Consider the following 13,771-nt stretch of genomic DNA (forward strand, 5'->3'; position numbering starts at 1 on the left):
CCATATTATTTACGCGTTACAAATATTGAACCCTGACATGAATGAGGGGAAACTGTTATTAATGGAATCTATGGGGTATTAAAAATTGATTCGGTACCATCTTGCTCAATTTTAGGGCAGTTCAAAGAGCACTGCACAACTACTTTTGGCCCACGCTATATATATTCGCCTTCATACAAATTCATTAGAAACAATGAAATACAATTACGGTGATTTTTACATTTATTTGTTAAAGTACCTGTATGTGTTTTTATATTTTACATGCAAAAAAATAACAGTCGGCTCTACGAATGACCGTGCTCATCTGTTTGGAAAACGACAAAACAATATAGACGTTAAACCGAAAAGTTAGTTTCTTAAAACTACCAACCATGACACGGGAATCAATTTCCATTCAACTTCATCCGCTTCCTTTTTGGCGACGTGTTATTTTCTGATTGGGTGCATCACCGACATTTTCCTTCAGGGGTCGCTGTTGTCGCTTTTTTTCTGCGCATCCTCTCGCCACTCAGGGCGGCGTGGTCACGTGACGCCCTGAGTGTCAGTGGGGAACAGCATGGCGGACATGCATGTACGGAAAGGCTTCGAATACCATGGACTGTCAAGCTAACCACGCCGGAGAAACAAGAGCCAAATCGAGTCGTGTCGAACTAGGTCCGGTGAACGTGGCCGAACGACTCAGCGGAATGGACGAAGATACAAAGCTCCAGTTCCCGTCTCTGCCTGCCACCAAGGAGGAGCTACTGGTTAGTCCTGGACCGCGGGCTAACCCCTACTAGCCGCTGCTAAGTACACTAGACATCAATCGTTTGGACTAAAATATCAACATGTTCTAACAATTAATTACGTTACGAGAGCCACATCTTGCCCAAGTCGAAGAGTATTCTTGTCAAATTACCCTTTAACGTTGAGCTCACAATAACGCTCCTAGCATGCTAGCATTAGCTACATCATAGTTGTAGTTTAAGATAGATTCATGACGTCAAGGTTTCATTTTTATTATGTTTTTACAGGATTGGGCTTATCCAATGAGACGAGAAATGCAGGTATGTTCATCAGTCCCTATCGCGAATGATGTTTAATGTGACAGGAGCCACCTAGCAACTTCTAAACATAAGCGCTAAGTATCGTGACTCTGATTCCAAGTGCTTAAGAAAGTAGGTTTTATTTGCATTTGTATGCGTATTTTCTAGATAAATATAATTGTAAACTAATTCGTTCCTGTGGCCTATATTGGAGATGAGACTAACTTGTTCAGTGATCAAACAGTGGCCATCGTTTGAAATTCGTCATTGTCATTGTGGCATGCGAATACGTACAACACATGTAAACGTTGCCATCACCTTGTTAGAAAACAGAAGAAATGTTGGCGTTGCCTTCTCAAGTTTTGCAAAGGTCAAATAAAGGTCGCGCACCAAAGCCTAATATGTCACTTTTTGTGAGTGGTGTTGAAGAAACTGACTGCTAATCAGTGAATGCCTCGTTGGGTACAACTGCAAAATCAATTGAAACTGAGTACAGTATGCTGACAATATTCACAAAACGGTGCCCGTGTCTCTCCTGTTTGGATAGGAAATATTGCCTGGGCTGTTTTTAGGTCCTTATTCTGCTGCCATGAAAAGCAAGGTAATTATTATTCTACACTGTTGCATTTCTTGTTAAAATGCATTTTCAGTCTTATGTTGGGTCTCTTTGTAGCTGCAGGCTCTGGAGCGAGAGGGCATCACGCATGTCGTGTGTGTGCGCCAAGACATCGAAGCCAATTTCATCAAACCTAACTTCCCTCATACATTTAGGTAAGACTTGTGAATTCAGGCAATGGTGAGTTGTTGTTGTTTGACAAGTCATTTTTTCTCTCCTTCTTCCAGATACCTTGTGTTAGATATTGCAGACAATCCATTGGAAAATATCATACGATTTTTTCCTACAGTGAGTTTGAACGCCGTTAATGTCCTGATGGTTAGGTTTTCACATGGTGGCATATTTTTGTAATGACTAGTTCTTGTTTTCTTTGACAGACTAAAGAATTTATTGATGGCTGTTTAGCAACTGGAGGTGAGATCACATTGTAAATTTACAGTACAGCCTTAAAGGACAACCGACGTCTCCGGACAAGTTGTGTCCATAATTTGTAAAATCGCTTCAAATGACTTCTACTGAGGGTATTTTTCAAAGATTCCACCGCATACAGCTATATTTTACGTTTTAAGACACACGCTGAATATTCAGGAATTCTTGTTTTTGAGTTGGTGACGATTCCTGATGTGACATCACATAAGGAACGCCCCTGAACGAGAAAGCGACACACAATGCATTTCGGGTACTTTGTTTGGTCTGAAAACTTCGTGTTGATGGCAAAATTGGAAGGAAAACACATAAATAACGCGATGGTGAATCATCGTGTGTTGCACCAAGACTATTTGATACTAGTTGAGACAAATTCCCAACAGACAAATCAGTCCATTTCCAATGCAGCTTTTTCTGGGACGCTGGGAGTCCTAACGGTTCAGATTGACACGGAAGGACTTCTTTAATCGATTGAAAGCATTTATGCTTTCCTCTTCAGAACTATTTGAATCATATTCATAACTGGATGAGTAACAAGAAAGCAACTTCTCCAAATCTGAAGGCATTGTTTTGATTCTCGAGCAAGGCAAGTCGTCCTGGCGTGACGTCATGAACAAGGGGGCGGGACCTTCTGAAACTCGCCATCTCAGAGGGCATTTTGAAGTAGTTTTGGGACACTTTAACTCATTTTTATTGGTGTTTTGTATTTGACTAAAAATATCAGCCTGCTTGTTTTGGGTATTTTAGATGCTATAAAACGTTTTTCTGATGTCAGTTAGGAAACAAAAAAATGGTGTCGGTTGTCCTTTAAAATATTTTTTTTTGGATGTTCTGTCTTAGGTAAGGTACTGGTTCACGGTAATGCAGGGATCTCGAGAAGGTATGAGAAAGTACTTATTTTTAAGTTGTTTTTGGTTTTTCATTCATTTGACAGTGGCTGTTTGTCATTGAGCTTGAATGACCATACAACACACCAGAACATCTGCTGTGTGTCGCTGGAGGTTGCACAGTTGTGAATTAGATTTTTTTCCCCCAGTTACCGGTTCTTATGTGTAAATTAGCTTTGAAATGTGAATAGATATGAAATGATCATTTTGAAAGGAATTGAACAAGTTCATTAAATAGCCTTGTAGGCATAGACTATTATAAAAAGGTCTTTTTTTTTCACTTTCAGTGCTGCCTTAGTGATTGCCTACCTAATGGAAACGTTTGGAATAAAATACAGGTGAGTCTTTGTCCTGCGTTTTTAAATGCTCTTTTTTTTTGGGGGGGGGGGGGTATGCTAATGGACATTTTGTAAGATTTCATCATTTTTCACAATTTTCAACAATGACTTAATATACTGCTGCAGCATTGCAATGTCCTATCCCTGGTGAGCTATTTTTGGAAACTGGCCTGCGGGCTATGCCAGTGGTTCGAGGCAGCGAAGTGGTGCCCACCATGCTGGTGACCCCTGTTCCACCCTTTTGTGTTCAATCTAGGGATGCATTCAGTCACATCCAAGAGAGGAGGTTCTGCATTAATCCCAACATGGGATTCGTGCATCAGCTTCAGGTGAGCATCAACTTTGAACAAGACTTGCCGATAAATAGGCGCAGCTCAATAAATATGAATATCGGGGTCAGTGGACAGATGTCAAACTGAAAAATCGTTAATGATCTAAAGCAGGTGTCGGGAACCTTTCGTTTGCGAGCCATATATGTATGGCTCTTTTGATAATTGCATCTGGCTCGCCGATAAAACTAAATACATATTCTCGCTTTTTCGCTGTTCATTTCCTGTTTGGGCGGCAGTTGGCGGAAAGCGCAATTTTGATTGGATGATACTGACCTAGGTGCCGTTGATGTCGAAACAGGTAAATGCCCCCTTTTAAATAAGCCCGACTAGTAAAAAAATTAAGAGAATCATACACTTCAGGTTGAATGGACGGATGGATTCGTCTTTGCGGAGTGAAAAGGTTCTGCTGTGATTCTAATTTGCAATGAAACAATAGCATGAATGAAACAGTTGAATGTCAGTGGCACTTTGACAAGCCCCATGCTAACGTTAGCATCAATATATTTCTTTGAGAGATAGCAGAAAGCCAGCGTGCAAGCTAATGAGCAGTGTGCATGCTAGCTAGCAGTAGCTTCGCCAAGGGAAGTTGACTTTCATTCCGATCATTTGGCTGGATTTTTTTTTTACCAATCATGAGGAACGGAAAACTATTCATATTAATGGTGAGTATTATCAGTTATTTTATACTGACATTTTGTTGAAATCGTGTGTGTATATATGTGTGTGTGGCCCTCAGTGAAAAACATTTCAAAATACTTTTTACTTATATGGCTCTCTTAGTCAAAAAGGTTCCCCACCCCTGATCTAAAGTAATGTATATCATATGTCATTCGTTGAACGTGCACCTTATATTGCAGGAAATATGGTACATGTTCACATGCTTAGGTGTGACAATGTAACAATTCCATTTAAACAAATTGTCAAGGTTACATGCAGTGTCTGAAACTCGTGACAAAAAGTGAGCGGACACCAGGGCAGACAACTCTGAAAAGTTGCCTGCCCCATTTTTCACAACTTGAAACACAATAAGACGACTAATCGCAAAAAAAAAAAAACATTGTTGCAAAGTATAAAATGTGTTTTTTAATTAAGGAAGTACCTACCACAAGTGCTCCCTTGCTTAATTTATGGTAAATATCCCTTGCTGAATATTTTGCTCCAGTTTCGTTTGCCGTCATGGTGCACAATGCAATATTTGCGTTGTCTGCTAAAAGCCACGTGGACTCCTCTTTCTAAGCGCCTTTCAAAACTCTCAAGTACACTTTACAGTCACGGTATAGTACGAACCACGAAACAGGCTTCTGATTGGCTGCCGTACCGTGTATGCAAATTGCCAAACGAAGGTTTGTTTGGCAATTTGTACACTGTAAAGTATACAAAAAGCAATTTGTACACTGTAAAGGGTACTTGCGTTTTGAAAATAATCTCTTTTTTTCTTGAAGTTGTTGGCCACCCGGGCTTAGAGGTTTTGAAAGTTGTACGCCTGACGTAAAAGTTGTACGCCTCCGGGCAGATGTTATTTCAAACACTGTTACATGCATGTGACTCTGTCAACATCGCCATCTTGTATCGAGTAGCTCGACAACTTGATACTTTTCTCTGTCCAGCATGCTACATTGTTCCAAAACCATTCCATTCTGGGTCCTATCTTTATCATTTTTGCCCATTTTGGAATCACATAAATATCCAGTCATAAAATGCAAGTTTTTCTTTTGCAGGAGTATGAAGCAATCTACCTTGCTAAACTGACCATTAAGATGATGTCACCAATGCAGTTGGGCCGCTCCTTCTTACAAGCGGGTATGGCGGGTCCGTTCACAGTGGCCCCTTACCATCATTGAATTTGGTTGTCAAAATAAATCAAATTGATGTTGATTTAACTCTGAGGGGGTGGGAAATTCCAGCTCATCGAAAGCCATTTCCTGTCTTTTTTTATATCTCTCCCTACTCCAAAACACCTGATTCGAATGATTTGATATCAAAATATTTGAAACAGGTGTATTGGAATAGGGAGAGCTCTAAAACAGTGAGCTTATGGATCTCGAGGAACCGGAATTTGCTATCCTCCGTTTAACTGAACTGTTACTTTTATCGCACTAGGAAGCCGTAAGCGCAGTTTGGAGGAAGATGACGACTTTGGAGCAATGCAGGTGGCAGCAGCACAAAATGGATGAGCCTTGCTTACATTTAGCCATGGGCGTGTTGCACTCTTGGTTTTTTTTTTACATTTTTAATTGGATTAAAAATGTACACATTTGAACATTTTTCTAAGGGGGGGAGGGAAGACCACTTATGTCTGTGACATGATGATCTGATGGGGATGAGTACATTTGATAACTTTTTTGTTTTTCTTGAGCTGTATGCACTGATAAGAAACTTTTTTGCAGTTTTATAGTATTTAAAGCATTTTTGCATTTGCAGCGGGACAGTATTGCAATTATGCACTTTCAATACTTGAATTTGTGTAGATGACCAGAATGGGGGAGCAGTTGGGAAAAGGAAAAGTAGCTCGGATGTCGCCCATTGGAGGACTTGATGAAAGGGGGATAATTAATGCCTTTATTTTGCTGTCATAGCATTAACGACTAATAGCTGGCTTACTCTTGGCTAGGATGAAATTGTTACCTAATAAAAGTTCTGACAAAATCCATTTGAATTTTTTGTTCCATCTTATTCAAGATTGTGAGGATTATTTCTAATAGTACAGTAAAGTCTCGTTATATCGATATCGGTTATATCGATAGTACTGCTTATACTATTTCTATGAACGCAAGGAGAAAATTTACATGCCGCAGGATCGGATATATCGATAGTCCGGTCATATCGATATTTTTTCCGACTCCCGAGAATATCGATATAACGAGACTTTACTGTATTTGACTTAGGTGCACTGTGCAGTTTACCATGTTATTTCAAACATTGAAAACACAAAACATGTCAGGTTGGAGCAGTAGTAAATTATTTTCTACAGCGTTAATCTTTTGCTTATTTAGGTCTTGACCACGTGAGTGGCGCCTGTTTGAGCTAACTTTGGATCAATACACCAAAAGCAGAGCAAACAAATGCAGGGCAGAGATTTGAACTCTAAAGATCAAACAAGTGGATGTGCTGTTTTCCAATTTCAACATGACAACCCAACAAGCACAAGAATCACATTATGTTTTATTGTACTATTTTTTTTGCACATATTTAACAATAAATTAAATTAAATACTTTCCCATTGCCCATCTTAAAAAAAAGTGACTTGAATTTAATTTTACAAATATCATTTTTGTATCCATACCACCCATCACAAAATGCGATGACTGCAATATTCCAAATACAAAATGTACAAAACTTACACTCAATATAAACTTAATGGCTTACCTGTACTCATTTTGAATCCAGTAGGATTTATACCGAAGCACTGGTTAGTAGTGTTCGATCAATTGTTCTTTGGTCACTTGCCTTTCACAATCATTTATTGAATTGTTGGATGCTGGCTGATTTCATCATCTTTAAATTTTCTGTCACAATTCTAACAAAATAAGACAAAAGTAACCAATGAGTCTTCAGAGCCCTGCTATGTGGTAGCCATGGTTGCCACAACAAAAAGAGGCGGTGGGGGGAGGGGGTTCCTCCATGTGTGTTTACTTGGTCTCTGAGGTCAGGACGACTGGAAGCTTCAGAATGACTCACTCCAAACCACAATATTCTTGGAGGCTGTCAGAGGGTGACGTGAAAAACAGCATTCCAAGTTCGTCAGTGGGAAAACCGACACTGCATGTAAGTCTCGTCGGAAGCGGAGTAACCAAACTTTTGGTAGAAAGCCACATTTTTGGGTGCACATTCCAGTGTGATTTTATAGCAATTGAGTTTTTTACTGAGAAGCGTAAGCGTGGACATTAACCTGTGGAAGAGAAAAGATGGACAGTGGGAAACTGAGGAAGCCAAGGTTGTCTTCACATGAGTACTTTTAAGAGTTCAAAATGAAAACTATCTAGAAACATGACGTTGGCTGCTCCATAGTAATCAGCAGCACTTCCTCTTCAAAAACTAAAATCATCTCTACAGGTGTAAATGTGTACTTGTGTTAAACATCTACAGCACATGTGTCAAAGTCAAGGCCCGCGGGCCAAATCCGGCCCGCCACATCATTTTTTTCGGCCCGCGAATGCAAATCAAACTTGTTAAATTCCATGATGATTGCTAAAATCTGAGCCAAAATTTTATATTTTTGGATGTCAACCACAATAAAAGTAATTAATCTTGACTTCAGATTTGAAAACGAGTTATTCATTAATTTGCTGTGTGCTCCATATGTAATATTTGAAGGGATTTAAACATTCTAATGGGTTCCCCAAATTCATAACGGCCCTCGAGAGGAAACCATAACTACAATGTGGCCCGCGGCAAAAAATGACTTTGACACCCCTGATCTACAGCAACACCTGGTTGGCAAAAAAATGTATTTGAGGTACAGTGATACCTCTGCTTACGAACGCTTTAGCTCCCAAGCTTTTTGCCTTATGAACATTAAATTCCGAGAATATAATCTTGCCATAAGAACTAGTTTTTGGTTGATGACCCAAACCACACAGCTGGCTGGCTGGCGCAGACATGGTTTTGTTATAGAATGGAGTGGTTTTGCTATTATGGGACCGAAAAAGACCCCACCACAGGCTAGTGTTAAACCGAAGAGGACACAAAAGAAAATTACGGTCGAGCAGAAGGAGATCATCGAAAAACACGAACGAGATGTGCGTTTGTGTGACTTTGCGTCCCAGGACCAGTATGCTAAGGGTGTTTCTGTGTTGTCTAAGCAACGGTCTGAGGCGATAGAATAGGTTGAAAAACTTCTGTTGATTTGGATTAACAAAAAGCAGCTAGCAGGGGACAACGTGAGTGAGGGTATTATCGCCGCGAAAGTACGGCAACTTCACTCGGATATCATCAAGAGGCAACTACATCAACGACCATCACAAAGGTAAATAAAACATTATTATACAGTACAGTTTATTTCTTATTACAGTTTATTTATATTACAATGCAATAGCACATTTATTATACATAAAATAGGGCATATTTTGTGTAGTTTTAAGGCTTATTTAGTAAAAAATTATGTTTTGTGGGGACCTGGGAACAAATCATTCTCAATTTTAATGGTTTCTTATGGGAAATAAATGTTTGGCAGATGAACTTTTCGCATGACACACACTTTCTGGGAACCAATTAAGTTCGTAAGCTGAGGTATCACTGTATGATGCCTATTTGTTGAAAGGAACAAAATCAAGACGATTTATGGGTAAAGGAAACAAAAATGTCAGGCTAGCCGTAGATGTACTTACAGTTTTCCCAGCTGTTTGCCTCTGCACATGTCACTAACAACCACCTCTTCAACTCGGCCTCTCTGCAAACAAACCCCCCCAAAGTTTGAGTTCTCATTCAAGCTCAACAGTCCCTATGCAACATTCGGTCACCTCCTCTAATGCATTAGTGTGAAGGAAGAAACAAACTTACCTTTGCACAAGAGTGGATGAATTTGTGCTCTGTGATTAAAGTGGCCGTGGCCACGATTTGTCCAACATTGGTGTCCTCTACCACTACGACATAGTAGTCTCCTGTTTTTTTCATGTGCTCAAACTTTTCTGAATGATAAAATAATTTAATTCATTTCGATTGCCGTTCACCGATGCAGTTACGACAACACCGTTTTCATGGTGTCAAATAACTTTGACTTACTTAGAAACTGATCTGCGGTCACATCACCTGTCTCGGTTAGTTGACAAAGAACCTTAAAGATCCCTGGAAGACAAAAAACGGAAAACATGTTTACACTGTGTTGAAGTCATTCACTGCCATTCCCAACTTTATTTGGGAATTGAAAAGTGTGACGCGGAGCACCATTCCCGAGTTTGTTCGAGTTTTGATTTTTCTTGTGAGGGTGCCGATAAAGCGCTGGTCAAACCTCTGGCAGTGTTTTTCCCTTTCACAAGGGGGCAGCATTTGCCTTTTGTCCATGTTAGCCCTTTGTTACAGCTTCAACTGTTGTTAAAGCACTATACACATCAATATGTATGCATTTTATTGTATTTTGTACAGTCGCCCCCATTTCAAGTTCAGATAACTCCAGACCCAATACCTTGGAATCAACTGTTTTCTTCTGATGAAAGTCTAAGATTTCTTACGCAGAATTGAATGTGTATGTAGTCCTAAAAGTAAATATTCTGTGGGTCCTACAATTTGAGTGAAAATGACAAAAACCCTGGCACTGGAGTGGACACATTTTTGCACATGGTCTGGCAATGAATGAATTGTCGCCATTCTGCACACACAAAAAAATCTTAGTACTGTATGTACACATATGCATAGATGGTGATAATGACAACACACCCCAAAAAAGGTTTTTATAAATGTTTATGGATAAGATGTCAGTAAAGTACAATTTTTCTATTGAGACAGGGCAATGATTGAATGTAAGCTCGTTCCCTCACTTCAACATAGTTCCTTAGGAACAATACGTCACAAGATGGTGCAAACCTTCCTCGGCACAAAAAAAAAAATAGCGCATGGTTGAAAATATGCCACTCACCCCTATTGTAGTCGGCGGTACAGAGGGGCCTCAGCACCAGGCCGTCGCCTGGGCTGGACGGGGAGATGTGGGGTGAGAAGGAGACACTGTTTTCACTCCAGTCCAACTCCTGAAGTAGAGAAGGATCGAACAGAGGAATCTCGTCCAGCATCATTCCACAACCTTGGCCTGGGAAACCCACAAGTATATAAACGAGATCAAGCGGGAATACACACCCAAGTACTGTGTGCGTTCAAAAGATTACAAATGTAAAATGTACAAATAAATAAACAAAGAAGAAGAAACGGTGTGACTTCGACTTTGAAGAGCAATATGTTTATTTTACTTAAAGGGCAACCGACATCACTTTTTTGTTTTTTAACTGACATCAGAAAAACATTTTATAGCATCTAAAATACCCAAAACACGCAGTATATTTTTATTCAAATGCAAACACCAATAAAAATGACTTAAAGTGTCCAAAATCTGCAAAAAAATTGAGCTGCGAATTGGGCATTTTGAGAAAGTCTCGCCCCCAGTTCGTGACGTCACGGCAAGACGTCTTGCATTGCTGGAGAATCCAAACAATGGCTTCAGATTCGGAGAATGTGCTTTCTTGTTACACATCCAGTTATGAATATGATTCAAATAGTTCTGAAGAGGAAAGCATACATGTTTACAATCGATTACAATTATATGTGCCATTTTGAGGCAACTTTGGGGGGAAATCTCACCCCCAAAAAAAGAGGCACGAAATGGCGACCTCCAGTGGCCACCTCCGCTTCCACAGGCTGATAAATTCCTTATATGGAGCTTGGACTCCCTCTTCTGGCGGCTTTTGGGTGCAACACGGTTCTCAGACCAAACATGTACAGCAAAATACATTGACGTGATGGAAGGACGCTACAATGAGTCTTTTTTACGGTAAAAAGCCATTTTACAAATTATGGACACAACTTGTCCGGAGACGTCGGTTGTCCTTTAATGCAGAACCCTGACCTGTCAAACATGAATTCTCCGACTGTTTCTGGAACATATAGCATAGGGGGTGAAATTCAAGCCATTTGTAAGCGTTTCCGCTCACCTTACCTTGGTTGAAAATTTACACCAATATAAATAAAGACTAGGTATTAGACTATAAACAAAACAAGCGTACAAGATTACCAGTAATAATAATTAGTAATATGAGTAATTCCAAATTGCCCATTCTGACCAATGGAAGAATCCTGTTAGATTCGGTTCCTCCCACAATACAATCAAATACAAAGAAAAAAAGAAATTAGGGTAGCATATGCTATCATGTCTGTAATCACATGCTGTCTTGTAAAAATGCCTATATATTATGACACACACCTGGGAGGCATGGCTACTACATTAAAGTAAAAATATGGTTGAAAATACTAAAAAAAACAGGTTTGTACATACAATGGTGAATGAGCATGTTCCCATGCTGTGTGATGATTTCTTCTTACACAACCGCACAAACTTGAAATGTCACAATCCAAGACCATTGTAAAGCGAGAACAGATGTTTAGTAATTTACCATTGTGTAATGACGCTTTGGTTTTCTGGCATCATAACATTTGCATTTTCTTGTAAGTCTTTAGCTCAAACCACTGCACCACATATTTCTATTCGTATTTTTTTTTTTTTTTTGCAATAGGGCTTGAATGAATGGCCGTGAAACATATTCCAATTTCCATTTTTCACTGTGACACTGTTTTACAAGCTGGAGCGCTTGACAGTTCACTACCACAAGTCATAAAATCATCTTTGTCTTCACATGATGCAGGCAAGGTCCCTGAAAAGGATACAGTACTAACTGTGATATGAGTCGATCCCACTCACAAAGGGCTTATTCAACTCAACCACTCCAAAAAACTTATCCATTGACTTTGGAGTCCATTAACACTTTACCTTAATGCTGTCTTCAATGGTTATATTAAGACGAGTCCACAGATTGTCATTAGTTACACCCCAATTGAACAATATTAAATTTAAACATCCCAGCTATGAATCGTCCTCTAAATCTGATATTAATTATTAGGTATTACTGTACGTAATCTACACCTGTCAAATACATTCAATAAACCCTGAACAATAAAATCATCTGGGGGGCTGGGTTTTATATGTTTATGATAGCGATTTCAACGTCTAATGTGTTCAAAGTTCATTTTATTTGTTTTTACTTTTGCGTAAATTCCTTAGGTTACAATCCGTATAACTACAATTAAAAACATTTCCAAACGTGTAACATAAAATCATTGAACGCGTTATACTGTACATTGATGTTATATCGTAGCAAGACTCTCGTGTTAATTATTCAATAATAAACATTGAAACGGATTTAAGTTTGAAAGTAATCACGAAATACAAAAAAATCGTCCATCACTCCAAGCTCACACATTTCATTTTGGCAGTAAGCGACTAGCCGGCTAGCTAAAGTACTTACCGAAAAAAACAGCCAGTAGGAACAGACAGCAGGTTAGTATTTCGGTGCTAAATTAATGTACCTTTGTAGTTAAACTCTTCTACAAGTTGACCGGTTGGTCAAGCAATATAATTCCCTTCTGAAATGAATCATTTTTGAATGGTCTCAGTCGCTCCACCACGGAGCGCGGCTGCGTCAGACGCACTATGACGTGGCAAAGTTCCCGGCGCTAAATGGGCGCACCCGTATTACGTCATAAGGCAGGGGTCGGGAACCTTTTTGACTAAGAGAGCCATAAAAGTAAAATATTTAGAAATGTTTTTCAGCGAGAGCCACACGCACGCGCACATACAAACGCTTGCGTGCGCGCGCGCACACACACACGCGCGGCCACTTTTCAACAAAATATCAGAATGTATTATTTAAAATAACTTTGTGATAGTACTCACCGTTAACATGGATGGTTTTCCGTTCCTCGTGTTTGGCAGAAATCCAGGCAAACTATCGGAATGAAATTCAATTTGCCGGTCCAGAGGCGAAGTTACTGCGAGCGAGCCTGCACACGGCTCATAAGCTTCCACACTTGCTATCTGCAATCTAGTTCTCACAGAAGTATGTCGATGCTTACGTTAACATGGGGCTTGTTAAAATGTCACTGACATTCGACTGTTTCATCGATGGTATTGTTTCATTGCAAATTAGAATCAGAACATTTTCTCTCCTCTAATGCTCCGGTGCATTCACGCTGAAGTGCACAAGTTGGGCTCATTTAAAGCGGCGTTTAAATGCTGTTTATGTTTGTTAAGTCATTATAAGTGTCTTTCACTCTGGGTCCGAGAGGACAGTAATTTCATCTGTGCTGTATGTCATGCATATTAGACAATTTGACAATAAAGCTGACTTTGACATGAAATGAAATGGATTATTATTTAACTACCGTATTTTCCGGTGTATAAGGCACACCCAAAAGCCTTGATTTTCTTCAAAAGATGACCTGGCGCCTTATCTGTGAGTTAATATTGACTGCGTCAGCAGCCATTGACTCCAATCCCCTACCCCTGCCTTATATTTGGAAAACTGTTTTCATTCATTGAGTCCGGTGTGCCATACACATGGAAAAGGTTTGAAAATACGTACACCATTCATTGGAGGCGCGCCTTATACAC

General features: G+C 39.7%; 2 protein-coding genes across 5 annotated transcripts; one reads left to right on the forward strand and one right to left on the reverse strand.

Annotated features, from left to right (window-relative positions):
• The first annotated feature begins 524 nt into the window (after positions 1 to 524).
• Positions 525 to 6,274, forward strand: styx (serine/threonine/tyrosine interacting protein). Of its 2 annotated transcripts, none has more exons than XM_088992822.1 (11): positions 525 to 746; positions 1,014 to 1,046; positions 1,573 to 1,626; positions 1,699 to 1,796; positions 1,869 to 1,929; positions 2,019 to 2,055; positions 2,908 to 2,947; positions 3,242 to 3,292; positions 3,549 to 3,621; positions 5,343 to 5,433; positions 5,725 to 6,274. In XM_088992822.1, the coding sequence occupies exons 1-11, from the start codon at positions 570 to 572 to the stop codon at positions 5,796 to 5,798; spliced, it is 789 nt and encodes a 262-aa protein (XP_088848948.1). In that variant the 5' UTR covers positions 525 to 569; the 3' UTR covers positions 5,799 to 6,274. The 2 variants fall into 2 exon arrangements, with proteins under 2 accessions (XP_088848948.1, XP_088848949.1); XM_088992823.1 differs by having other exon boundaries at positions 527 to 746; positions 5,343 to 5,424.
• A 492-nt stretch (positions 6,275 to 6,766) lies between these two features.
• gnpnat1 (glucosamine-phosphate N-acetyltransferase 1) lies at positions 6,767 to 13,197 on the reverse strand. 3 transcript variants are annotated; one of them, XR_016114512.1, is made up of 7 exons: positions 12,627 to 12,818; positions 10,196 to 10,363; positions 9,346 to 9,408; positions 9,124 to 9,251; positions 8,952 to 9,013; positions 7,258 to 7,513; positions 6,767 to 7,141 (listed from the first exon to the last, which is right to left on the reverse strand). XR_016114512.1 is itself a non-coding variant. In XM_088992825.1 (6 exons), the coding sequence occupies exons 2-6, from the start codon at positions 10,347 to 10,349 to the stop codon at positions 7,366 to 7,368; spliced, it is 555 nt and encodes a 184-aa protein (XP_088848951.1). In that variant the 5' UTR covers positions 10,350 to 10,363; positions 13,055 to 13,197; the 3' UTR covers positions 6,767 to 7,365. The 3 variants fall into 3 exon arrangements, 2 of the variants coding, with proteins under 2 accessions (XP_088848951.1, XP_088848950.1); XM_088992825.1 differs by lacking the exon at positions 12,627 to 12,818 and adding an exon at positions 13,055 to 13,197 and having other exon boundaries at positions 6,767 to 7,513; XM_088992824.1 differs by having other exon boundaries at positions 6,767 to 7,513.
• Between the last annotated feature and the right edge of the window lie 574 nt (positions 13,198 to 13,771).

Source organism: Hippocampus bargibanti, linkage group LG03 (assembly GCF_051943395.1).
Source record: "Hippocampus bargibanti isolate YZ-2025 linkage group LG03, ASM5194339v1, whole genome shotgun sequence".
NCBI classification, from domain to species: domain Eukaryota; kingdom Metazoa; phylum Chordata; class Actinopteri; order Syngnathiformes; family Syngnathidae; genus Hippocampus; species Hippocampus bargibanti.

Bases quoted from the DNA above. Each gene is read 5' to 3' on its own strand.
- styx (XM_088992822.1), top strand. From the start codon at position 570: ATGTACGGAAAGGCTTCGAATACCATGGACTGTCAAGCTAACCACGCC. The intron at 1,797-1,868 runs GTAAGACTTGTG...TCCTTCTTCCAG, and splicing joins AACTTCCCTCATACATTTAG to ATACCTTGTGTTAGATATTG. The intron at 1,930-2,018 runs GTGAGTTTGAAC...TTTCTTTGACAG, and splicing joins TCATACGATTTTTTCCTACA to ACTAAAGAATTTATTGATGG.
- gnpnat1 (XM_088992825.1), bottom strand. From the start codon at position 10,349: ATGATGCTGGACGAGATTCCTCTGTTCGATCCTTCTCTACTTCAGGAG. The intron at 9,409-10,195 runs GTGAGTGGCATA...TTTGTCTTCCAG, and splicing joins TACCGCCGACTACAATAGGG to GGATCTTTAAGGTTCTTTGT. The intron at 7,514-8,951 runs GTAAGTACATCT...TCTCTTCCACAG, and splicing joins GGCAAACAGCTGGGAAAACT to GTTAATGTCCACGCTTACGC.